Below are 23,000 nucleotides of genomic sequence, written 5' to 3' on the forward strand. Positions count from 1 at the left end.
GCCGGGTGCTGTGCATCGAGAAGTCAGGGTTGTGAGGGTGGGCCCCAACCTGACTTGCACTGGTGGAGAATTTGGGGACCCCCTTGTGCCCTGTGGCTGGGAGCGAGTAGCTGTGGCCCAGGAAACTGGCCACCTGGGAGCTCATTTAGGAGTGGAGGGCCGGCTGCCCTCCCACAGCCTCCCCCCCTCCTCGGGGTGCTCCACTTCTGGCTGACTCCTCTGAGTCACTCCTCTAGTGCCTTGAATCTCATTGGCAGCAGCCCTGCCCTCATCCCCTTCCTCTGAGCCCCGGATATAACTCCCCACCCGCTCCCCAGCTAAAGATGATGTCAGCAGAAGCCCTAACAGTCGCTTCCCCAGTGGTGCTTTCTAGAACACCACCGCTGTGTCGGGCTCCGTGTCTTTGCTTCTCTTGTCTTCAGCATGTCAAGGGCAGGGACTGTGACTCCGTGTCACTGTGGCCTCCAGCACGCCGGGGATTTAGAGCGTGCTCAGCAATAAGCAGTGGCCTCACAGGCCCAAGGGGGTAAAGAATGAAGCATTAACTTGGCGGCTCCGGCAAGAGCCGGGTCTCCAGGGCGGACTCGAGCTGCTGGGGGTGAGGATGTCACATGTGCCTTGCAATGTCCGCTCCTCGAGGGCTTAGCATCTGGCGGCCGAGGAGCTGGGGCCCACAAGGAAACTTGACCTTCTGGTGCCTGCCGGCTCCGGGCCCGCGCGCGTGGTGTGCGCGCAGCATGGTGCTCGGCCGGCACCGGCGGCTCCTTCCCACTGTGCTCGCGTCTCCTGGTATTTATGAAGAGACGTCACTCATGGACTCCACCGGTTCGAGCGCTTCGGAACCACATGAGCGATCGCCCGTGTGTCTGTGTAATCAATTGCCATAATAAACGTGGATGAGTCCAGCAGTGCCGGCCTTCTGGGGTTGGGAGGTGAAGGTGTGGCAGCTTGGCGGGACATGGATTTCCCCGTCCTTGGGGTCACGTTCTGCTGAGAGGCCCCGCTGAGTCCCGTCCACGAAGCCCCCTCATCCAGGCGTCACTCCCGCGCAGGGTGCCCCGCTGGCCTGTGCCCCAGGCCTGGCTCTGTCCGTATTCCCTTCCCTCTCCTCGGGGTTTCCCCCTTAGCTGTTTGCTTGCTGGAGCCTCACTCGGGCTGGGCCTGGCAGTGAGCTGGGGCCCCGCCATGCCTCAGGGGCCCACGAGGGGCGGTCGGCCCCAATCCAGCTCAGCCTGCCACGTTCCTGCCCCCCGCTGGGCTAGCCAGGACCGGCAGCTCGCCAGGCTTCGCGTCCCGCCTCTGCTAAGGGGCGGCGGCCGTCAAGCCCCTCAACTAGCCGGCTCCTGCCTTTGCCCAGCCTGCCCCTCCCTAGCTGCCCTGCACTCGGCTTATCTCAGGCCTGGGAGGGCGTCCTCTGCTCGCGGCAGGAAGGGCAGGTCAGGGGAGTCAGGAGACCAGGCGGCCTCCTGCTGTTCCCTGCGAGGGGACACATGCGAGGACGAATCCAGGAGCTGCTGCCCCTCCTGTTAGACTTTCCATGGTGGTTGTCTCTTGGGTTCTCTTAACAGCCCTTGGCCCCCCAACTTTAACTAGAGGGAGGAGATTGCAGGGGTGGGGCCAGGCTGAGCACACAGCCTGGAGGCAGGTGGGAGGCTCACCACCTGCCTGTCCATGCTGCTCTGGCTCCTGGGACTGAGAGGTAGCAGCCCCTGGGAAAGCCTGGACAACCTTGGCGGGGCTCCGGTCACGTGCGTGCTGCCCTCTGCCCCCTCTGACCTCTGGTCGGGTCTGAGGAACGGGCTGCAGGGCATGTTGGACCACATGGTGGTGTAGAAAGAAGCTGACACCTCGTTCAAGAGACTAATCAAGTCACAGGCTTGGGTTGGTGCTGGGTGGTGGTGGGGGTGCCTGGGCTAAAGCGAGGGGGTGCCACTTTTAGAGGGGGCTGGTTGGGGGCTGCTTCGGCTGGTTGCTCAGCACGGCTCTCTGCCTTCCTCCCCAGACCCTTTTCCGCCCTGCACAGAAACCACGGACTCCCTTGGGCCCCCTCCCCAAGTCCACAGTGGATGTGGGGACACCCTAAGGTCAAATTTGAGCCTCAGAGACTCCCCCTCTGGTGAGAAGGTCACTGGCTGTGCCGGTGGGGGTGAGGCCATTTCAGGCATCCCTTTGGCCGACATGTTCGTCTGTTCGATTCTCCCAGATCCTCTGCAGTCTGAGTGTTCCCCTGGGGTCCTTGGTTTCCTTGACTTGACATGGAATGTGCTAGAACCAGGTGGCACACTGAAATGCCTCTGGGGGTCAGGTGAGTAACCTGCTCAGGAATGTGGGGCCACTCTTCGCTCTGGCTGGCTGGTTGCTGCAGGCAGGAAGTGGGCGTGAGGTGGTCCAGGTCACCCTGGGCATCCTCTCCAGCCCGGGGAGGCAGGGCAGAGAGGGCTGCTCGCCAGGGAAACAGCCCCGACCCAGGCCTGGGGGCTGTGCCTCTGCCAGGGCCACCCCTGGGCAGGCTCCTGGGTGGTCAAGGATGCTGCCGTTGGGTCGCTTCCTGGAGGGCTCTTTCAGGACTGCATTGCCCACCACTGGGAAAACCGCTTTCTAGAGATGTTTTGCTTTAGTGCAACTTTTGGGGGAGGTTTGTTTTCCAAGTAGGCCATGGTGGCTTTGAGGCCACTGGGGCACAAAAGGGGCACCGATGTGGAAAGGCTGGTAGGGCCCCGGTGCCTCCCGTCCTTGGTCTGCCTCTCAGGGTTGCCTCCCAGGTGCCAGAGAGGCGCCCTGAGTGCTGTCCAGTGCAGGGCCATGACTGGGGGTCCCACCTTGGGGTTCCCAGTAGGTCAACCCCGGGCTCTCGTGGAGCTGAGTCGTGAGCAGGGCAGGGCGGGGCCTGGGTGAAGAGTGTTGGGGGGGCCCAGTGTCACCCAGGGCCTTCTGGGGTGCCAGCGCCCCCTCCCCCGCTTCATTGACTGGGAGCACCCCTCCCCATGCCCACCTAACTCCCAGTTGCTTTTCCAGAGTTGGCTTCTGGGCTTGGACCCTCGACATCTGTTCTCCCTGCGGGCACAGGGCCAGATGGGTGGGCCAGGGGCTGGGCGAGGCCCTGCGGTCTCTCCCCTTGCGAGACCCCTATGCCTAGCTTGCAGGTAAGGAAACCTCGCAGGCCCCGATGACGGGAGGGCCTGACTGTGGTGGAGAGGGTTTGCACCCCCAGGGTCCAGCAGCGTTTCTCTGCCTCTTAACTGTCATGGGCAGAAAGCGCTCTAGCTCTGGGCTGCTGACTGTTGTGGAAACAGCCTCCAGGGTAGGATTTCTGGGGACCCCTTTGTGCAGGGCCCTGAGGGAGCACTGGTGCCCTTTGGTCTGGACAGCAGGGACCCTGCTCTCTGTCAGAGACTGAAGCAGTGGGGGAGCCGCGGAGGGGTGGGGGGACACTGGGTCGGGGGGCCACGAGGCCTTGCTGGCAGCTGCTGTGACCTCCAGGCTGCAGGTGCCCCGGTATCTTTCCCTCCTGCTCCCCAGAGGGATCACGGGTGGAGCTGCACGGAGGAGCGCTCGAGTCCCGGGGGTGAACGAAGCTTATTGACAAGACCATGTTAGACACACACTGGAGAAACGCCCCTGCCCCAGCGCGAGCCTCGTGTCCGCCCCACTGGGGTCACAGTGTCCCGAGAGCGGGTGCCTTGGGGCCGTGCTCCCCATGCACGGGTTGGGTGCTCCAGCGGCCACGTGTGTCTGCTTGGAGCGCTCATTAGGTCCGGGTTCAGCCTTTTCTTTCTTGGCGCCCACGGGAGCCGGGGCCAGCCGGGAGGGTGGCTGGGTCTTCACTGGGCTGGGCTTGGCGGGGCGGGGCAGAGCAGCTCGCAGGGCAGAGGGGCACTTGGAAGGGCCGCCTCACCTCTGCCCCGCCGGGTGGGAAACCGAGACCCCGTTTCCAGCGTGGAGGGCCGCGTGCTGGGACCAAAGGTGGGGCCCTTGGGTGTTTCGTTCCTGTTCCCAGTTCTGTGGGGTGAGGAGGAGGAAACCTCGCACCCTGGAGGTGGCTGGGAGGTGGGGCAGCCCCAAACCCCCAAGTCCCCTGAGGTGCGGCCCCTCAGGATTCTCTTGGGGCCTTGGGGTCGTGGGGACGGTGTCACCAGGCAGCGCGGAGGGGGCCCCTCTTGTGCTACTCGCCAGTCAGCTCCCGCCCCCGAAATCGCTGCTGCTTATTCTTTCGCTTTCAGGAGCTTGAAGCTCAGAGCCCCCGGCGCAAGGGAAGGGCAGGGTGGCGGGGGCCGGGGCCGAGGGGCTGGTGCTTATTCCCAGGGATCCTGGGGTCCGGGGTGCCCGGGGTGGGGTGGGGGGGACACACCCACCTTCTACAGCCTCAGCGTCATGTGCAGATCGTAGTCGCTGTCGGAGGAGTTATCCAGCGGGGTGGAGACCCGATGCGGGGCGCCCTCCAAGGCTGCGGGGAGGGGAGAAAGGCTGCCATCTGTGGCGGGGCTCCCCACCAGCGCCGCGAGGCCCGCGGGCGGCAGATCCCCGGGCCCTGGGCTGGCGGCTGCGCGCCCGGGGCTGCTTTGGTCATTTGGGCCCGGGCTCGCTAATGGTGCCGCCCTCCACGCTCCCTGGGACTGACTTGTTGGGGCCAGTCAGGGGCCGCCCCGCAGGGCTCTGTTCTGCCCCGAGGGCCTCGTTTACCAGGGGCCGTGAGGCCCCGCGAGAAACAGGCCTGCGCGGACGGCTGCCCAGCGCGGCTCTCTGCAGGCAGGCGCGGCGGGCTGGGCTGACTCCTTCCACGCCCTGCCAAGGCCGGCTGTCGAGAGGACAGGCAGACCCCCCTCCCGGGGCCCCGCTGCCCTCTCTGGACGGTCGCTGCCCGGCCGGGGCTCACCTGGGTAGGCCGAGGCGCGGGAGTTCCTGGGGGGCTGGCTGTATTCGTTCTCCACGTGGGAGGCCGTGGGGTTCTCCGCCTGGGACCGGCGGACGGTGGCCATGTGGTTGCGGTGGAAAGACACTGAGCAGAGGCAGGAGACGGTTAGACTCGCTGCTCGGTCCACCTCCCCCTGCCCAGCGGGGCCCGGAAGTCCGTGTCCTGGTCCCCTCGTGGAATTGGTGGCGGGAGCCCCAGCCCCTGCAGCTCCTCAGGCAGCCCCTTTCCCCTCTCCTCTTGGGGAGGTTCGTACGAGCAGGGGCCAGGCTTTGGAGCAGCTGGGGGTCGATCAGCCACCTGACGTGTGGAGTGGGCCCTCCGACCATCAGTTAGTCAGTCATCAAGCGCTAAGCTGGGCATTAGAACACGTGAAAGGGCCGATCTGGAACTGAGGGCCTATGTGTGGTAAAAAGATTTGAATACGGAACCTTCTTGAAGGATTTGGCCCTTGATCTGTACAGGGAGGAAGAATTGGAGTGGGAGGCAGGAGAGCTGCGGCTCCATCCAGAGAGTGGCCTGGCCATGCGCGGAGACCCGGGGCTGCATCGGCCTGTTCTAAACCTGGCCTTTGGGCGCGCCCGTGACGGACTCCAGGCTCTCGCCGTGGGACAGGCCCGAGCATGTCCCGCTTTGGAGATGAACAAGGCAACGAAGCCCGTTAAGCTTCTGCCAAGTCCTGGAGCAGAGACGCAGCCTGATTTCCAAATACGACAGTGGGGCCCCTTCGGTTCCACAGTGACCCCTTCGACGTGCGGCCGCTGGCTCTGTCTGTGGTCACCGTGAGCTCCCCCCGCCCCCCGCGTGCTCACAGCCTCCTCCCGCGGCCCAGGACACTGGCGCGGGTGAGGGAGGACCTGCCTGCCGACACTTACTGTTCTGGCTCATTTCTGTGGGGCCGATCCACTGGCGCTGCTTCTTCTGTTGAACTAGGCAGCAGACAGGAGAGGGGCTCAGAGCGGGGCGGGGGGCGCTGAGGAGCCGGAGGGCAGGGGCAGCCAGGGAGGGGCCAAGGTGTGGGGCAGCGGCAGAAGTTCTGCCCCCTGCAGCCTTTGAGGTCTGGGCTTTCTGACTGGTTCAGAGGGGGCCTGTCCCAGGGGGAGCTACAGGAGCAGGTCAAGTGTCGGAGGAGACCTGGGACCGGTGCTTAGAGGCGGGGTTGAGACCCGGAGGGCGCAGGGACCCTGCCCGCCTGCAGCTCCCCTCGCCTCTCCTCCCAACTCCTTGACTCTCACTTCCTTAACTCAGGCCCTTTCCTCTGCGTCTGCGAGGATAAGGAGGAAACTGAGGCTCAGGGAGGCAGCGGCTTGTCTGCAGCACCTGCGGCTGCTGAGGGCTGGAGTGGGCCTGGCCTGCGGCCTCCTGAGGTCAGAGGCCCAGCTGACGCCCCAGGATTCCCAGCCCAGAGGTGGGCGAATCAGCTGCCACCATGTCCCGGCTTTCTGTTTCCTCTACCTTAGCAGAAAAAGGCCAGTGGGCGGCAGAGGGGACTGGCTGGGTGTGGAAGCAGAGATGACCTCAAGCGTCTATCTTGGGTGGGACCCTCCCCCGTGGGGCTTGAGTGTAACCCCTCGATCCCCCCCATGGGGCTCGAAAGGCAGGTGCTTTGGGCCTCTTGCACCTACATTTCTTCACCAGTTTCTTGTAGACGAGAGGGCCGCACACGACCAGCAGCACTGCCAGGAGCACCAGCGCCAGGAGGATGCTCATCACGGAGCCGGTGCCCAGGCCCGGTGGGTTGGGGTCCTGGCCTGGGGGAGGCAGAGGAGTTAACTCCGTGCCGGCCCAGGGGCATCGAGACTGTCCATTCAGAGGGACGTGACTGACCGACCGGCTGCTTTTCCCAGGGATCTCACCAGCATGTGCGAAAGGCTGTCTCTCCGCCCATTTCTGAATTCTCTGCTCTCCCTTCCTCCATCCTCCGTTTCTCATCTGACAAGTGACCCTGCCACTATCGCTCGCCACTCTTGTTACCAACTATTTAACTTTCTACCATTTCTGTTGCTTATCAGTAATCACCTTGCCATCAGACACCACTATGTGATCATAGAACTTCCATCCTTCTATGCACCCACCCGTCCAGCCGCCCAGCCCACCACCACCACCCCCCACCCGTCCAGCCACCAGCCACCACCCGTCCAGCCGCCAGCCACCAGCCACCATCCCCCACCCGTCCAGCAGCCAGCCACCATCCCCCACCCGTCCAGCCACCAGCCACCAGCCACCACCCGTCCAGCCGCCAGCCACCAGCCACCATCCCCCACCCGTCCAGCCACCAGCCACCATCCCCCACCCGTCCAGCAGCCAGCCACCAGCCACCAGCCATCCACATCCATCATCCATCCATATCCACCATCCGCCATCCATCCGCCAGCCATCCATCCATTTCTCTCTCGTGTTCATTACTCAGTTGCCATTAGTGTAACAAACATGTGCCATCTAGCCCTTGCTTGTCTGTCTGCCATTCTGGAAGAGCGGATGGTAGAATGAAGAGTCAGCCACTCATTGGCTGCCGACACGATCGCCACTCTGCATGTTAGGGTTCACGCGCACTGCTGTCCGAGTCTGGTCCCCCCTCCCTGCCATGTGCCTTCTGTGCTCCGGGGCGCCTGTCTAGCTCCTGGGCCTACTTGTCAGACATGCGCTCAGACTGGGCCCTGGAGGTTGAGCGCAGACCCGCCCCCACCCACGGCGGCTGTGGCCAACTCACATGTGATAAATACCCTCTGGCAGGTTTTCTCCTGAAGCTGGTGGCACTGGGACAGATTCTCCTGGGAACAGCTGAGCCCCTTGGAGGTCGCGCGGGGGTCCAGCACCTGGTGGGAGATGAACTGGCCACACTGGTGCTCCTGGCACACCTCCTCCCACCTCGCTCTGCTCTTGACCGGGGTCTTGTGGCACAGGGGCAACCACTGCTTGGCCAGGCGAACCTCCACAGAGCCAGCACACGGGCCGCTGCCCCCCACCAGGCGGCTCTGCACCTTGGGCTGGAAACCTGTGAAGGGAAGCGGTGGGAGGTGAGGGGCGGGCTTGGAGGCAGCAAGCCTGCCACTGGGCCCCGTGCCGCTGGCCTGGCGCAGGGGTGCAGGTCAGGGGACATTCGGCACCATGTGGGACCACCTTCCCTTCCACCCTCCGCTCCCGCTGGCATCCTCTCATCCAAAGACAGGGTGTCCTGGTGCCTCTGAGCTGCGTGGGCCCCTCAGTGGTGGTGATGCCACCCCCAGGAAGTGGCCTCCTCCCAGGTGGAGGCCAGAGATGAGCAACAGGAAACAGCTCCCACCTGGGCCACTTCCCTTGCAGAAACACCTGCTCATTTCCTGGCTGCTCCTTGGGAGGGGTAAGGCTCATCCGAAAGGGGAAACTGAGGCCAGGGATGGGAACTACCTCCTGCCCTGAGCCCTGGGGTCCAGGTGGGGGTTCAGGGCAGGAACGCTGCTGCCCAGGCCCTGTGTGCTGGGAGACCTAGTCAGCGGAGACAGAATTCACTGCTGCTTGTCAGGGCGGGCCTGGTGTCCACCGGGGGACACGCACTGCGTAGGTTAGAGAACCTCTGTGGAGGTTCACCAGGACAAGCCCTAGTGATTCTTCTGTTTAGAAAAAATAGCCTATGGCTCTGCAGGCAGCGACCTGCGGGGCCCCTGGCCCAGGGCTGAGTGGGTTGGGAGTCAACTCACTTTCCCTCCACAGGCCAGAGGGCTTGGGGTCGCTTCTGCCTGGAGCGGGCAGCAGGGTACTAGCTCACACCCAGCCAAGGGGTGGGGGTGGGGGCCTGCTTGCAAGATAAGCCGGGGTCCTGAGCAGGGCGTCTTGGATTCCAGGGATTTCGAGGATCCCTGGGACCTTGCTGAAATGCAGATCTTGATTCACCGGGTCAGCTGTGGCCGAGCATCTCGTGTCTAGCCAGACCCCTGCCCCAGACTGACCCAGGACACACTTCGAGTAGCCCCTGTGTAGACAGTAGCCTCTGGGAGTGACACTGCTTGAGTGGACATCCAGCGAGGGCTGTGTGGTCCTGGGCAAGAAATTTGAGCTCTCTGAGCCTCAGCTTCTTCTCTATAAAGTGGGGGATACTAATAGCACCCACCTTGTAAAAATGCCCTTGGCCCAAGCCATGACTCCCCACCTCCTCCTCTTCACCAAACCCAGGAGGAGACCTTGCCTCCCTGGAAGTCCTGGGGTCCTACCCCCCCCATGGCTGCCAAGCCAGCAGTATGTTTGGGTTTGGGGTGTCCCTCTGCAGAGATCGCCACGGCTCTTGCTGGGTATGAGAACAGCCTTGCTGGGCCTGGTCAGCCCTGTGTTTGAGGCCAGCGGTCAGCTGTCCACCACCCTGCGCTCTGCACAGCGCCGGCACCCTGGGGAGCACGAGTTGACGGCTCATCTGGAAAAGTCCCGGGTGCTGGCCGGCTCTCACTCACCAGAGCAGACGAGGGCGAGCGCCTGGCCGCCGTCCCGGTGCTGGTCCTTCCAGAAGCACGGCTCCAGCAGGCCACAGCTGGTGTTCTCGACCTTCCACCGAATGGGCAAGGAGCCGCTAGCCCCTGGGTGAGGTCCCCACGGCGCCTCGGGCTCTGGGAGGTGCTCCACGAAGGAGCCACACTGGACTTGTGCACAGATGCGGTCCTCCAGGCCCTGGATCCTGCCCCGGTCCTCAGAGCTCACCAAGCCAGCCAGGCTGCCGTTGTAGAACTCCACCGCGCCGGCACACCGCAGGCCCCAGGGCCCTGGCACCAGCTGCAGCACGGGAGGAGCTAGAGGGAGGGGAGACAGGGATGGCCGCGCGGGGGCCCACCTTACTCGGAGCCTTGTGGTTCCCACACACAGACATTACGCGAATGGCAGGCGGGGGCTTTGGGGGCCTGTGAGGCCCCAGGTACCGTCTGGGACGCGCTGACACTCGTGTTTGAGTGCAGCGTAACTGGGCTTCCTGTGCTTTATTTGCTAAATCACCAACATTTTGCTAAACAAGCCGTTGGCTAAAACACCAGGATCCAGGGGCTGAGAACCCTCTTACCTGTGGGCGCCGGAGGGGCTGTGGGCGGGGGGCTCGTGGGAGGAGGTGTCGTCTTCGGCTCTGAAATGAGACTCCTGGTGAGGAAGGGCAGGGGACCTGGGTGGGCGGGCGCGGGGGGTGCCCAGGGAGGGCTGGGGCAGCCGGCAGTGTTGAGAAAGACCTGGATCACCATGTGGCCCCCGCTCCCCAGGAAGCCCGGCTCACCCACACACTGTCTCTGAGCCCCTGGGGGTGGGCAGTACCAGCTCATTTTTACAGTTGGGAAAACAGGCTCTGAAGGAATAAGGAGCCAACTTGATCTTTTCCATCCCAGCAGGCAGAGGCCAGCACCCCTGGGCTATATTTCTGGGGGGTGTGATTGTAAATCAGGGACCCCCTCCCACATGCCTGCTCAGGCCCCACATCCCAGTTCCTGGGTGGCCTCCTCAGGGTGGTGCCAGGTCAGGGGCCTCCATGTGGCCGACTAGTTACCCACCTAAGCAGATCAGGCTCAGAGAGTCCTGCGGGCCTGTCTCCTCAGTGCAGTTGGAGAGAGACCCCACTTGTCCTCGGCAGAAGATCTGGGGATGGCTCTGGAGATGGTTGAAGATAGGCAAGTAGCCAAGGGCCACGGCATCTCCACACTGCAGACTCTGGCATTGCTCCGAGGCCCACTTCTCCCAGTCATCCCGGTTCTGGCCCCGGCTCAGGCGCCAGCTCCGGCTGCTCACTGTGCGCTGCTCGCCGTCGTAGGGCACTTTCACCTGGCCCTGGCACCTCGAGTTGGAGGCATTTAGCTCCACCAGGCCAACTGTGGATCAAAGAGGTGTGTGTGGTTCAGGCAGGGAAGGGCCCTCCAGGGGGCCCCTCCCTGCACCCCCCCTCCAGCAAAGCTCCCTTTTGCCCCAGTCTACCCGCCTTGCCCCATGAGAATTTCTGCAGGAACTTCTCAGAAACCCAGGCTGGGGCTGCACCTGACCCAGGTGGTCCCCAAAGCCCGGGCGGATGAGGCTCGAGACCTCAGTGGGAACCGTGGAGCGGTGGACGCAGGTTCTCGGCAGCCGCTGCTCAGCAGACTCACCCACCCCAGGAAATTCTGTTCCAATAGATCTGAGACAGCCTGCGACACCCCCACCCCAACTTGTAAAATCAATACGATGGTCTAATTTGCATGTGGTGAAATGTTCTCACTTCAAGGGTATTTGTCCAATAGATTTGGACAAATTCACACACACCTGTGAGCAGCGCCACACTCAGCACAAAGGACATTTCCATCACCTGGAAACTTCCCTCCATTGCCCTGAATCCAGCCCCAGGCAGTCACAGGCCTGTTTTCTGTCATTAGACGCGGGTCCTGATTGTGGGCAGATGTCACAGACGTGGCCCTGAGAACACAGTCTCATTTGTTTGCGTTCCCGCCTGACTGCTTTGGCTCAGCAGGGGTGGAGTTTTCTCTGTGTCGCTGCCTGCGTCCTGGTCACTCCTTCTGACTGCAGATAACATGCCATTGTCTGGCTGTCCCGGCATTGTCCACCACTTGGGCGCCCCCAGGTTTGGGTTACTGTGAATAGAGCTGCTAGGAACATTCCTGTCCTTTGCCTTTGTGTGGGGGACGTGACGCTCTTCTCTTGGGTAAATACCTAGGAGTGGAGCTGCTGGATCATAGCGAGGAGCAGAGCTAATGTGATTTTCTAAAGTTCCACGAAGGAAAAAAGAACCGTATATATTTGTATTTGCGTGAAGGGATTCTGGAAGGACATGCAAAACACGAATATATGCGGTTATTGTGTGGGGTGTCAGGGTGGGGAAGAACTGGGCGGATGGGGGGCGGAAATGGAAATAAGATTCTTTACTTAGGTCTTTTCATATTTGTAAGGTTTTGAGCCAGTCAAGGAATTTTTCAAAAATGTAAAAGCCTCTTCCAAGTGGCTCTGAGGCGGAGGCCAACCCTGCTTGGGGACTACCAGGCAGACTGACGTTCTCTTCCCACAGATGAGACGCCTGGGGCCCAGAGCCCGAGCCAAGGACACATGGCTCGTCAGAGACCCTCGCCCCAACCCTGGCACTGCCCTTCCCTCCAGCGAGCAGACTGGTGGAAGCCTCGCGAGGAAGGATTCAGCCCTCCCCATTTTACAGTCGGGGAACTGGTGGGGCTCAGACAACAAGGAACTTGCTAGAGCTAGGAGCTAGGACACTATTGTGGGGTTCCGGGTTCTGGCCCAGGGCCCAGCAAAGTCCCGCCGGCCCTTTCTCGGTGCAGGGTGGCTTCCTGAGAAGCTCCAGCCCCATGGTCCCCTAAATGCATTCAACATGGTGCTACCTCGGGAAACGTGACAACAAGTGCTCTGTGGTGAAATGGGTTTGGAACAGCTGAGCTTAAAGATGTCGCAGGCTTCTCCCCCGCAGGACTTCTCAGAGCCTCCGCTAGGCCGCGCGCACCGTCACTCAGCGGGTGATGTGCCAGTGCCCACCCTTTGTCCGACATGTTCCGTGGAACCCTGCTCGGGAAGCGGCAGTCTCTAGGCTTCACGTTCCGTCGGGAACTGAGCTGCAAGCGTCTTTGCTGAGAACTCGGCAGGGACGTGGCAAGGCGCGTTTCTGGGCAGCCTGCTTTCTGTGCGTGGGGTGGCGACAGCCTGAGGGATCTGTCTTGCTCCCTCCCCGGCTTCTTGCCCCCTCGCAGGCCTCCTGCATTTTCTCCTTACCTGCATCATCGCTCCCCTTGAGCTCTCCCAGTCGGCAGGACGTGGCTGGAGAAAGGAGAGAGGTGTCAGGTGAGCCTCCCGCTGCTCCCCCATCGCGCTCGCCCGCCCGAGGCCTGGTGACGGTCCTGTCCCCCCACCGCTGGGGCTCCGGGCAGGGTTTTCATGCTACACCGCCTGGGTTGCTCCCAGGGCCGGGCCACGGTCCTAAGCCCTGGGTGGGCGTGGAATGAGTTGCGGGGGTTGCGACCATCATTTTTGTTCTCTTTAAAAAAACTTTACTTTTTAAATGAACGTATAGTAAAATGAATTTTCCGTATCATAGACAGATCCGTGGTCGCCAGCACCATCACGGCGTCGACGGCACTGCCGTCCTGCCCCCGGATTCCCTCATGCTATCCTTTCGCGGACATGCTACCACCAATAGTAATTTTTAATGGAATGGACTAGAACAGAGGCTGTCCAATGCACACGACGTCGTGTGGCTAAGGATTGGGTTGCAATGCAAAATAGCCTGTGTGTTGCTTTCCATCAGAGGAAGAAGGAGAGCAATTTATTGTAACAGCTCCCAGTTTCCAGCAGAGGAAACCAGAGCTCAGAGAGACTTTGATGCAAAGGGACTTGCCCAAGGTGGTGCCACAGCTGGTGCGGGAGCAGGGACCACAGCCCTGGGGGACTTGGGTCCCTAGGGACCTGGCCCTCCCTCTGGCCATCCAGTAGAAATGTGGGATGGCGGCTTAGAAAGTGGGGGGCTCCCTGCAGAGTGACCGGTAGCCAGCTCCTCTGTGGGTGGGGACAGGGTGGGTGGCCCGCTGGTGCTGGGCCCTGGCTGCCCCCAGTTCTGAGTGTCCGGGAGCAGCTGTGAGCTGGCCCGGGTCTCACTCCCCAGCGGCTGCTCAGCCGGGAGCCGGGGGCAGCTGCGGTGTCGGGTCAGGTCAGCGCACGCAACACAGTACGTGGCTGTGTTGAAGTAGCTTTTGGGAAATGGTTGCTGGGTGTTAAAAAAAAAAAAAATAGGTGTATTTTTAAAAGCCTATTCTTGCCCAAGTGTTCTGAAGCTGCTGGTGAAATTTTAAGGGGATGTGCCCCCACCAACACCCTTCCTGTGACCAGACTCTTTGAAGAAGAAAAGATGACTTCCTCCATCTTGACTAGAGTCTGTCACCGTCGCCCTGGGGTGACGGGCCTCCGAAGGGCAGAGAATTTCTCACAGACGGGGAGTGTCCATCCAGAGCAGTGGTCTGGAGGGCGTGAGGGGAGAAGCGTGTCAACCAGCTCAATCATCTGATCTCTTGTAGTGGACAGGGCACCTCAGGAGGACATCACCACCACCTCCACCATCTCCACCACCGCGACCATCACCACCACCATCATCACCAGCACCACCATCACCAGCACCATGACCATCACCAGCACCATGACCATCACCAGCACCATGACCAACCACCATCTCCACCACTAACCACCATCACCACCATCACCATCACCACCATCACCAGCACCACCATCACCACACAATGACCATCACCAGCACCATGACCATCACCAGCACCATGATCATCACTAGCACCACCATCACCAGCACCACCATCACCAGCATCACCATCACCAGCACCATGACCATCACCATCACCATGACCATCACCAGCACCACCATCACCAGCACCACCACCATCCCGAGCATTATCATCATTTTTTAATACTATTGTTGATTTTATTCTCCTTTGCTATTTTAAGGTTTTCTAATGGATGCACCATTGGTTTACAATGCTGTATGTGACTTAGAGGTATAGATTCACACCCCTCAGGTGTATGTCACCACAACACACCCACCACCAGGCACCCACAGTCCTCCACCACAGTCCATTGTGCCCCCTCCCCACTCTGCCCTGCCCCCTCCCGCTCTGGTGGCCTCAATTCTGCAGTCAGAGTTCTAGGGTTTGCTTTCATCTGTCCCTTTGTTTTGCTTCTTTATATTCCACATGTAAGAGACACGACCTGGTGTTTTCCCAGGCATTTTTATGAATTAACGCTCTCAAACCTCACCACAGCTCTGTAAAGTAGGTACTTATTATTTTGATCTCCATTTCACAGACAAGAGAATGGAAAGAGAATAAATAACTTGCCCGAGCAACTGGTGCGTGCTGGGCCGGACTCTAAATCAAGCCATCTGGCACAGTCTGCACTTTGGCCGCGGGCCAGGCTGCCGTCCCTCCGGGCAGAGGGCAGGCAGCGATGGCTGCCTCCTGCTCTTCCTGCGGGCAGGCCTGATGGGAGGGAATGCCTGTGAGCAGTGACACGTGCTGCAGGAAGACCTCCTCGAACTTGCTGTGTGTCCTTGGCAAGTCACTCAACCTCTCTGGGCTTGGTTTTTTATGTAGACTCCACAAGCCCTCAGCTCCTTCTGCGATCTCTGATCTTTGGCTCCTGATCAGGGGAGGGCAGGGTGTGGGTGGAGGTGGACGGTGCGGCATCCTGACCCGGGGACTTAGCCTCTCTGTTCGTCTAGGGATGCAGTCAGCTTTGGATCCTCTGCAACTTATTTTCATTCTTTTTGCTGCTTCTCAAAGGCGCCAGCCCAACATCCTCCTTCTCCTGAACCTGGCAAACTGGGCTCAGGTTCTCGTGACCCCCCTGGGCTTACAGTTTTCTCAGCCCCTGCCAGCGGCTGGAGCCCAAGGCTTTCCTGCTGCAGAATCTGCAAACAGAAACCTTGAGATCCTTTAGACCACGGGATGAGGCGCGGAAGCATTTGCCATTTCCACGTCTGCACCCACAACTGCTCCTGAGGCTGGAGCTGGGAAGGAGAATGTTCTTCCTTCCTTCCCCTGCCAACCCTTGTGCAGCCCCCACAATTTAGGGCTTAGACTGAGAAATGCCTGGGCTTTTGACCCTACCTGCCCTGGTGAGGTCTCAGTGAGGGTGAATCCTGAAGGCACGGTACCTTCATCCCCTATACCTACTCCGCTGGCCCCCCATCATTCTGGATGATTCTCATGCTGGCTCCCTGCGAAACAGCCCCAGAGCCTGCATCAGGCCACGGGTGAGTTCTGTTGGGTCTGCACAGTGCTTGAGATATTTTTTGAGTCCCCCCACCCCTTTTAAAATAAGTTTCTTTGCTTTACTTTGCTTTTTGAAAAAAAAAAATCAAAAGATCTAGATGTTTTTTTAAAAGTAGGACGCCCTGGCCATGGCAAGCCATGTCATGGGGAGCCTGTCCGGATTGGGTTACCGGCATCCCAGGGCCCCTGCCTCTGGCGAGCCCCAGCTTCAAATCCTTGATGGTTTCTGCAGACCCATGGGCATTTTCCTACGTGGGAAAGCATCAAGATTTTTAATAGCCTCCTGTTGGCTCAGGGCAGAATTTGCATGGAGAGCATCTGCCAGAAACTCACAGTATCTTCTGGCTTCAGGACAGCAGGTGAACACTTACGGCTCTGTGTGCGGTCAGCTTCACAGCGCTCCCCAGGGTCAGAAATAGCCCAGGCCAGGCCCCTCCTGCTCATTCATAGGCCCTGCCTGAACCCATGAGCATCTCATTGTAGCCCCTAGGCTGGGAAACTGAGGCCAGGGCATGGTCTGCTGAGGGTCCTCTGGCATCGGGACCCCCAAGGATGCTGAGGCGTTTATGGGACTCCTCCCCCAGCAGACCCCAGTTGGTTTCATAAAGACCTCGTTCTTCCCTCCATGAGGGGGCCCGTGTTCACCCTGCTTGCCGGGTAGTGAAGCCAGCAGGCGCTTGGTGTGCCGTGGGGCCTGATGTGCGGCAGCCACAGCCATCAATTCACCTCCAACGTGACATGCCCGACAGCCTCAGGGGCTTTCTGGCTTTTCCTTCCTTTCATCCTCTGATGAGAGTTTGACCTGGAGGCCAGAAATCCCTCTTACTGGCAACAACACAAATCAGCAGAGACTTGTCTGACGGAAGCTGTATCAGAGCTTCAGGGAAACAAAGTGCTGCGATTCTGCTTGGGGCAGGGGAGCCCGGATGAGGCGGCTTATGATCAGGACCCTTTTTAAGTGCAAAGTTGCAGAGAATCACCCCGGACTTTTGCCAGGAGTGGCCCGCGGAAAGGAGCGGGTGGGAGGCCCAGCACTTTCGGGTCTCTGCTCTTGCTCAGCCAAGACCTGTGCCAAGAGCATGGAGAGGTGATGGCGGGCAGAGGAGCCTCGGAGAGAGTGTGGAGTCCCTGTGAGAAGGTAAGAGCCAGCCCCGGGGCACATAAGGATGAGGGCGCTGGTAGTGGGCACAGTGACAGAGGCGGTGAATCGGGGCCACGCTCCCTTGTCTGCATTTCCAATTCCAAAAGCAAAGTCTTTTCTAACGCATTTGGTGGGAGGCTGTTTGTAGCTTCCAGGGACCCTGGTAGGGCAGGAATTGTCTCTTTCACTGCAGAGATGCGGATGGACTTGATGAGGTGGTGTTACCCTCCCAGGCTGGCTGGCTCTAATTGCACACAGCACATACGATGTTACCCTCTAAAATCTGAAAAATTCTGAGCTCTGACATGCTCCCGCCGCAAGGCCTGGAGAAGCGAGCTACCGTTTCTTCCCAGGGTGCTGGGCATCAGGTGGCTCAAGTTCAAAGAGGAAAAAGTCCAAGTCCTCGAAGAGGCCAGCTGCCTCCCGCCGCCGCGTGCTGACCAGCTCTTCACCTGCTGGGCCTCCCCAGACCCCCACCCTCCAGCACTCACCCGCCTCTGTGGGTATTTGCTCAGATTTTAGCCTTTCCTTGTTCTGGCATCTGCCAGATAAAGCACCCCCCCAACCAGCTGTCTCCATGCAGCTCACAACCTCGGGCACCCCTACACCCACTGGCCTGGGGGCCTCTCGTCTGCCGTCCCGTCCCACCCCTGCCCCACTCCGACAACTGTGATGGTCCACCCGGCAGGGATTTTGACTTTTTGTCTCCAGCACTTAGAGCAGTGCCTGGCATGCAGTAGGTGCTCAATAAATACTTGCGTGGATTGGATTTCATGATTGCCACGACCCTTCATCAACTTGGTCTCCCCCATTTTAGAGACGAGCAGCTGACCCTTGGAGAGGTCTTTGTCATCAGCGAGTGGCCAGGTAGGACTCGAACCTGGATCTGCTTTGTTCCAAGCCCTATAGACCTTCACAACACACACGTGTGCATGCACAAACATGAACACAGCAACGCAACACAGCACACAACACACGCCACTGTCATACATGTACACACACAACACACGTGCCCCGGCACACATGCATGCGCCCCGCATGCTTACGTATGCTCCTACATACTCATAGCTGTTGAGTTTTGTTGGATGGAACCGAAGTCCCTCCCTGGTCACTGTGGTAAGGGCCACACTGGGTCACTGTGGGCCTGGGCAGAGTGACCGGGAGGGCCAGCCCCCTCCCGAGCTCTCAGAGCCTCCATTCCCCGAGGAGCTGGGTTGGTGCTCCGGGCATGGTGCCTTGTGCCCAGTGCCAACAAGGGCCAGCAAGGGCCTCCGCCTCTGCAGCCTGGGCCCGGCCAGGCAGCCTGCTCCTTCCTGGAGCCTATCCCCTCCTCTCCTGTGTGGGCCCAGCCCCTCGGCCTGTCTCCCTCTGCCAGTCCCTGCGGGCGTTGTTCCCCTTTTCTCTGCCTGACTGACTCCTTCCATCTTTCTCTCTCAGTGAGGCCGCACCGCCTCAGAGAGGCCCTCCCGCCTGCCCAGCCTGGGGGACAGTCCCTCAGTGCACTCGGTCCCTGCATCTCACCCTTCACTTCCTCCCCTGCACTTCTCGCTGTATTTAGAAATACTTTTTGGGTGCCAGTCAGCCTGTGTCCTCTAAGGGGTCTCTGGAGCCCTGTGCATGTGCCAGCTCCGTGCGGGGCGGCGCTCCGGGTTTGTTCCCTGCTGCACCCCAGAACTTTGCACAGAGCTGAACGCAGAGCAGACGCTCAGTCTGACAGATGAACGAATGAATGAATGAATGAATGAATGAACAGCCTGTGCAAGAGGACTGGGGGAGGGAAAGCTGCTGGCTCCCTGACGTCCGGCAGGACCCCTTCCCACCAGGGCCGGCCCGGCCTTGTTTCTTGCTGACTCTGATGGTGATGATACCTGCGAGCACATACTGGCCCCAGGAATCACTGGCGCTTCCTGAGCACTTCCTACACGACGAGACCCTCCTGCCGAAGCTCCACGTTCCCTGTGCCATTCAGTCCTTACGGATCCACGAGGCCGGTGTGTCCGTCATTCCCACTGTACAGAAAAGCTAACGGAAGCTACCAGAAAGAGCCCAAGGTCACCCAGTTGGCAAGTGCAGACGGGAATTCAAACCCCAAGTCCCTGACTGTCCCGTGCCCCAGTGCTGGCTTCTGGAGTCCAGCCTGGGCACCACCTGTAGGGCCCAGGGCTGCCTCCCTGCACCCCCAGCAGCAGGTGCTCCCCAGGCAGGCTGGGGCTACGGGTAGGGCCGGATCGGCGCCTGTGGGAAGCCTGGTCCCTGACACCTCAGGCCAGCCGTGGGCATCTTCACACCTCAAGGTCCCCAGGGCACAGGCACAGCCCCCACGGCCAGTCAGGGAGCTGGCACCTGGGGCGCGGGCAGAAGGCCTCTCTTCCTGGGACGGCTGGAAGGGTGCCTGTGCTGCGGCCAGTCCCAGCACGGCCCTTGGTGGCTGCGTGTCACTGGCGGTGGTTGGTTGTGTCTGGCAGCCATTTTCTTAGTTGTGGGAGTGATTTGCAAGGGGATACCGGGGATCACAGGGGGGCATGAGTGCAGGGCGGGGGTCGCTCTGCTGCTCACCAGCTACCCCTGCCTGGACTTGCCACTTGGGTCTTGGGGGTCTTAGTTCTCCCCTCTGTAAAATGGGGCCACTTGGCCCAGGCTATGCCGCAGGCTGTTGTGAAGCGTATAGAAGAAAATGGCTTTAACGGTATTTTGCAGGCGGTGGCCCTCTGAGCAGGGGATGCCTGTGATCCCCCAACACGCACGCTTGTGCCCTGGGCACTGCGTGCTCCTGGGTTCCAGGGGCTTCCACACTCAGGGGAAGGCACTGCCTCCCTGTGCTCCCGACTCTGGGCTCTGCGGGCCGGAGACCCTGCCTTGTCCTGCCAGGAGTCAGCCTCACGACGGGCCTCAGGGGGTAGGAGCAGGGCTCCCACCCCCCACCTAGCTGGTGGGGTCAGAGGCCACAGGTGAGGGTACGTGGAGGCTTAGGGCCTAAAGTCCCCAGGGCCCAGGAGGCCCCAGTAGCTCCTGGGAGGGTCCCGGAGGCAGCCCGGGCGGCCCGCGCCCTCTGCCCTGGGGACGGGAGGCCTCTGTACCTCCCGTTGCTCCAGCAGCTCCATGTAGAACAGCCACGTGAACACAGCCGGGGACGTGAACCTGCATGTGGGGCTGAGCGCCCCCCCACTCCTGTGAAAGCACGCGCGTGCACACACACGCACACACCCCTCACACATGTTTACACACACCCTTATCCCATGCACATACACAAATTCACACACATCCTCACACACAGATGCTCACATTCACACGCACACCCATGTGTACTATGCCCACACACACACACTTCTCACACAAATCCACAACTCCCTTCTCACACACTCACCCCTTACACACGCACTCACACGCTGGCCTCTCCAGCAGGGACTGTGGCTCCCTGTCCAGGCCAGTCACGTCTCCCAAGTCAGTCCCCGGCAGACGTGGAAGACACAGCTCCCCCAGTCCCCACCTGATGCCCCCACACCGCTCGTCCCAGCCCTGGAGCCAGGTAGCTCTCTCACCCCGCCAGACCTTCCATGCCCCTGAGAAATGGTCGGAGCCCGTCCTGTTGGCGCCGCTGCGTTTTACGAATGGGAGGATGGCGGCCCGGAGGTGCCCGGGCTGTGACCCAGAGCGCTGGCCACCGGCACTCCCGTCTCTCACCCGGCTGGCCCAGGCGCCTCCCCATGCCCCGGTGCCAGTGCCAGGGGCAGGGCGGGGGTCTGGTCCCGAGCCGGGGCCACAGCTTTGAGGTGGAGGACACCCCGCTTCCTCCCCACCACGCGGAGGCCCCAGCTCAGTCTCCCCTGACTTCATTCCCTCCCAGCTTCCCCAGAGCCCCGGAACTTTCCAAGTGGCCCCTGGGGACTGGCCAGGACCCCTCTTCCAGGCCGGGGTGTGCTCAAGCCTTGCCTGGCTGTCCCGACTGGGACCTCTGGGACCGAACGGGCAGGACAAGAAGGACGGTGTGCGTTTGCCATCTGCTCTGCCGCCTTTTCAGAGGCAGTCCCTGCCCTGCCTTGGTCCATCCTGCCCAGGTCGAGGGGGATGGTGAGTTTCCCGTCCCTGGAGGCTTCCAGGTAAAGGCCGGGCACTCACCGGGTGAGGGTGGGGATGCTGCTGAGGGAAGTGGCCCTGATTTCCAGGCTGAGTCTGAATTGAGCACGGACACCCCCTGGAAGGGCGCAGTCAGGTCCCCAGCAGTGCAAGGCAGAGCAGAATGGCAGCCGCGGGGTGGTCCCTGCAAGGCTGAGAACTGAGACCAAGTTGCGGGAGCCTGAATGCCCCCCGTGATGCTCTAGAGAGGTGACATGTGGGCACCAGAATCAGACCAAGGGAAGAATTAGCATCTCCTTTCCTGCTCCCAGACACCCTGGCGGACGCCCCAAAGGGGTACTCACCCAGCACCCCCAGCAGGTACAGGGCGGCCAGTGGCGGTAGCTGAGATCCCATGGGCGCGGCCTCCTCCTGCCTCAGTCCCGGCAAGTTCAGCACCCGTGGGTGAGGGTGTATGGCTCCAGGCACCCTCCAGAGAGGAGGGGCGGGGCGGCAGGCGTGGGCAGGGGTGGGCCGGGGAGCAGGCACTGCGGGCCTGCGTCACCGTGTTTGAAGTTGAACTGTCAACTTCCTTCTGGTAAAACCACCTGCCGGAGTTTGAATGGCGCCTCTGGCCTCTGCCAGCTTCCTGCGTGGGGTGGCCGGGCTGGAGCGGCTGTGTGAGGTGCCCCTCTGTGCCACCCTGGCACAGGACCACGGTGTGGGGAGCCCAAGTGGGGTGGAGCTGCCAGGAGGGAGGGCGGGTCTGTGGGGTCGCAGGGCAGGGGCCCAGGTTGAGGACTGAGCTGTGCCGGAGTGGACGGAGTGGGCCGCAGGGTGCAACACGGTTCTTGCTGCAGCCTGATGGAAATCCAGAGGCGCCTCCACCTCCCCTTTTGATTGTGATGAGGTGGGAGTTGGAGGTGAATCCCCAGGTGGTATTTTACCAGCAAGCAGGGGAGGGTTCCTGCAGGGAGGAACGCTGTGTGTGTGTGTGTGTGTGTGTGTGCGTGTGTGTGTGTGTGTGTGTGCGCGCTCACTGTGACAATGTGTGCCGGTCTCTGGTTGGATGGATGCTGCCCCAGAGTCCCACTGGGGCTGTTGAGGACGGGCAGGGCTCAGGGCGCTGGGTCCTGGGAGCTGGTGGGGAGGCCAGGGCTGAAGGGTAGGGCTGCAGCTTCCAGCCCTGGGTGGGTTCAGCGACTCCCTCCAGGCCTCTGCTTTCCAGGTGGGGTCGACCAAGACCCAGAGCCAGGCTGCCAGCCCTGCTCAGATCCGGGCCATCCCAGGCAGAAGTGAAGCAGTAAAGGCCACTCCATAGCTGAGCGTGAACAGCTATGGCTGCAGCCTCTCCTCCCTCCTCTCTCCCTCCCACGGACGGTGGGCTCCCCCGCCCTGGCCAGTGGGCGGCTCGGCAGCCACCCGGCTGCGGCCACTCACGCTCCGCCAGGCCACACTCCCCGTCTGCTAACATCAGGGCTGGAGGAGTTTGACTATGTTCACCAGGGGAAAGGTCCAGGCCGGGGAACCAGAGCTTCCATCTTGGCTCGAGGGCCACACCCCCTGCCTCGGGCGGGAGGGGCCCCCCGTCCTTCCTGGGTGGTGAGGCGGGGTGTCTGCCCAGCAGAGGCCTCACCCGGCTGCCCCTGCCCTGTGTCGGTCCCCGCTGCCCTGCGGCTCGGGAACGCCCTGGCTTTCACCCATTGCTTCGCTTGTTCGGTCCCTCGTGCCTCGGGTCTGCCATGGTTCTGGACCAGGGGTGTGGCGACGGGCCTGGTGTCCGCCCTGCGTCCGCCCCAAGGCCTCCCCCATCATTTCTCGCGGAGGCCTCGGCGTGCACGGGCCACGCTGGCTGTGCGCACCCGGCGGCCCTCCTCGCCCGGTCTCCAGACTTCACAGACTTGCGCTGACAGGGCGAGGGATTTGTGTTCCAGAGACCTGGGCCTTCCTGACGTGCCCAGGGAGCGGGTGGGGCTTTCTGTTGCACACCCAGGAAGCCAAAGCTCAGAGTGTCAGGCGAGAACCCACCAACCCTTGCCTCTACCTCCACCCTGCCCGTCCCCAAAGCAAAGAAAAAAGAAAATTGGGCTCCTTAGTCCCTACCGGAGTATTCGGCACAGGCAGGGGCATGTTTTCT

General features: G+C 61.2%; 1 protein-coding gene across 1 annotated transcript; it reads right to left on the reverse strand.

Annotated features, from left to right (window-relative positions):
* Window positions 1–3,920: 3,920 nt before the first annotated feature.
* CD5 (CD5 molecule) lies at window positions 3,921–21,280 on the reverse strand. Its single transcript, XM_037515702.2, has 11 exons — window positions 21,229–21,280; window positions 12,611–12,655; window positions 10,402–10,716; window positions 9,927–9,986; window positions 9,331–9,663; window positions 7,620–7,904; window positions 6,535–6,660; window positions 5,785–5,838; window positions 4,874–4,996; window positions 4,353–4,444; window positions 3,921–3,999 (listed from the first exon to the last, which is right to left on the reverse strand). The coding sequence occupies exons 1-10, from the start codon at window positions 21,278–21,280 to the stop codon at window positions 4,356–4,358; spliced, it is 1,482 nt and encodes a 493-aa protein (XP_037371599.1). The 3' UTR covers window positions 3,921–3,999; window positions 4,353–4,355.
* Window positions 21,281–23,000: the final 1,720 nt, after the last annotated feature.

Source organism: Talpa occidentalis, unplaced genomic scaffold (genome assembly GCF_014898055.3).
Source record: "Talpa occidentalis isolate TD23 unplaced genomic scaffold, MPIMG_talOcc4v2.1 talOcc4.17, whole genome shotgun sequence".
Lineage (NCBI taxonomy): Eukaryota > Metazoa > Chordata > Mammalia > Eulipotyphla > Talpidae > Talpa > Talpa occidentalis.

Coding starts and splice junctions, on each gene's coding strand:
- CD5 (XM_037515702.2), bottom strand. CDS start 21,280: ATGGGATCTCAGCTACCGCCACTGGCCGCCCTGTACCTGCTGGGGGTG. Junction 12,656..21,228: donor GTACCTGCTGGGGGTGCTGG/GTGAGTACCCCT, acceptor TCCTTTCTCCAG/CCACGTCCTGCCGACTGGGA. Junction 9,664..9,926: donor AGCCCCTCCGGCGCCCACAG/GTAAGAGGGTTC, acceptor CCCTCCCTCTAG/CTCCTCCCGTGCTGCAGCTG.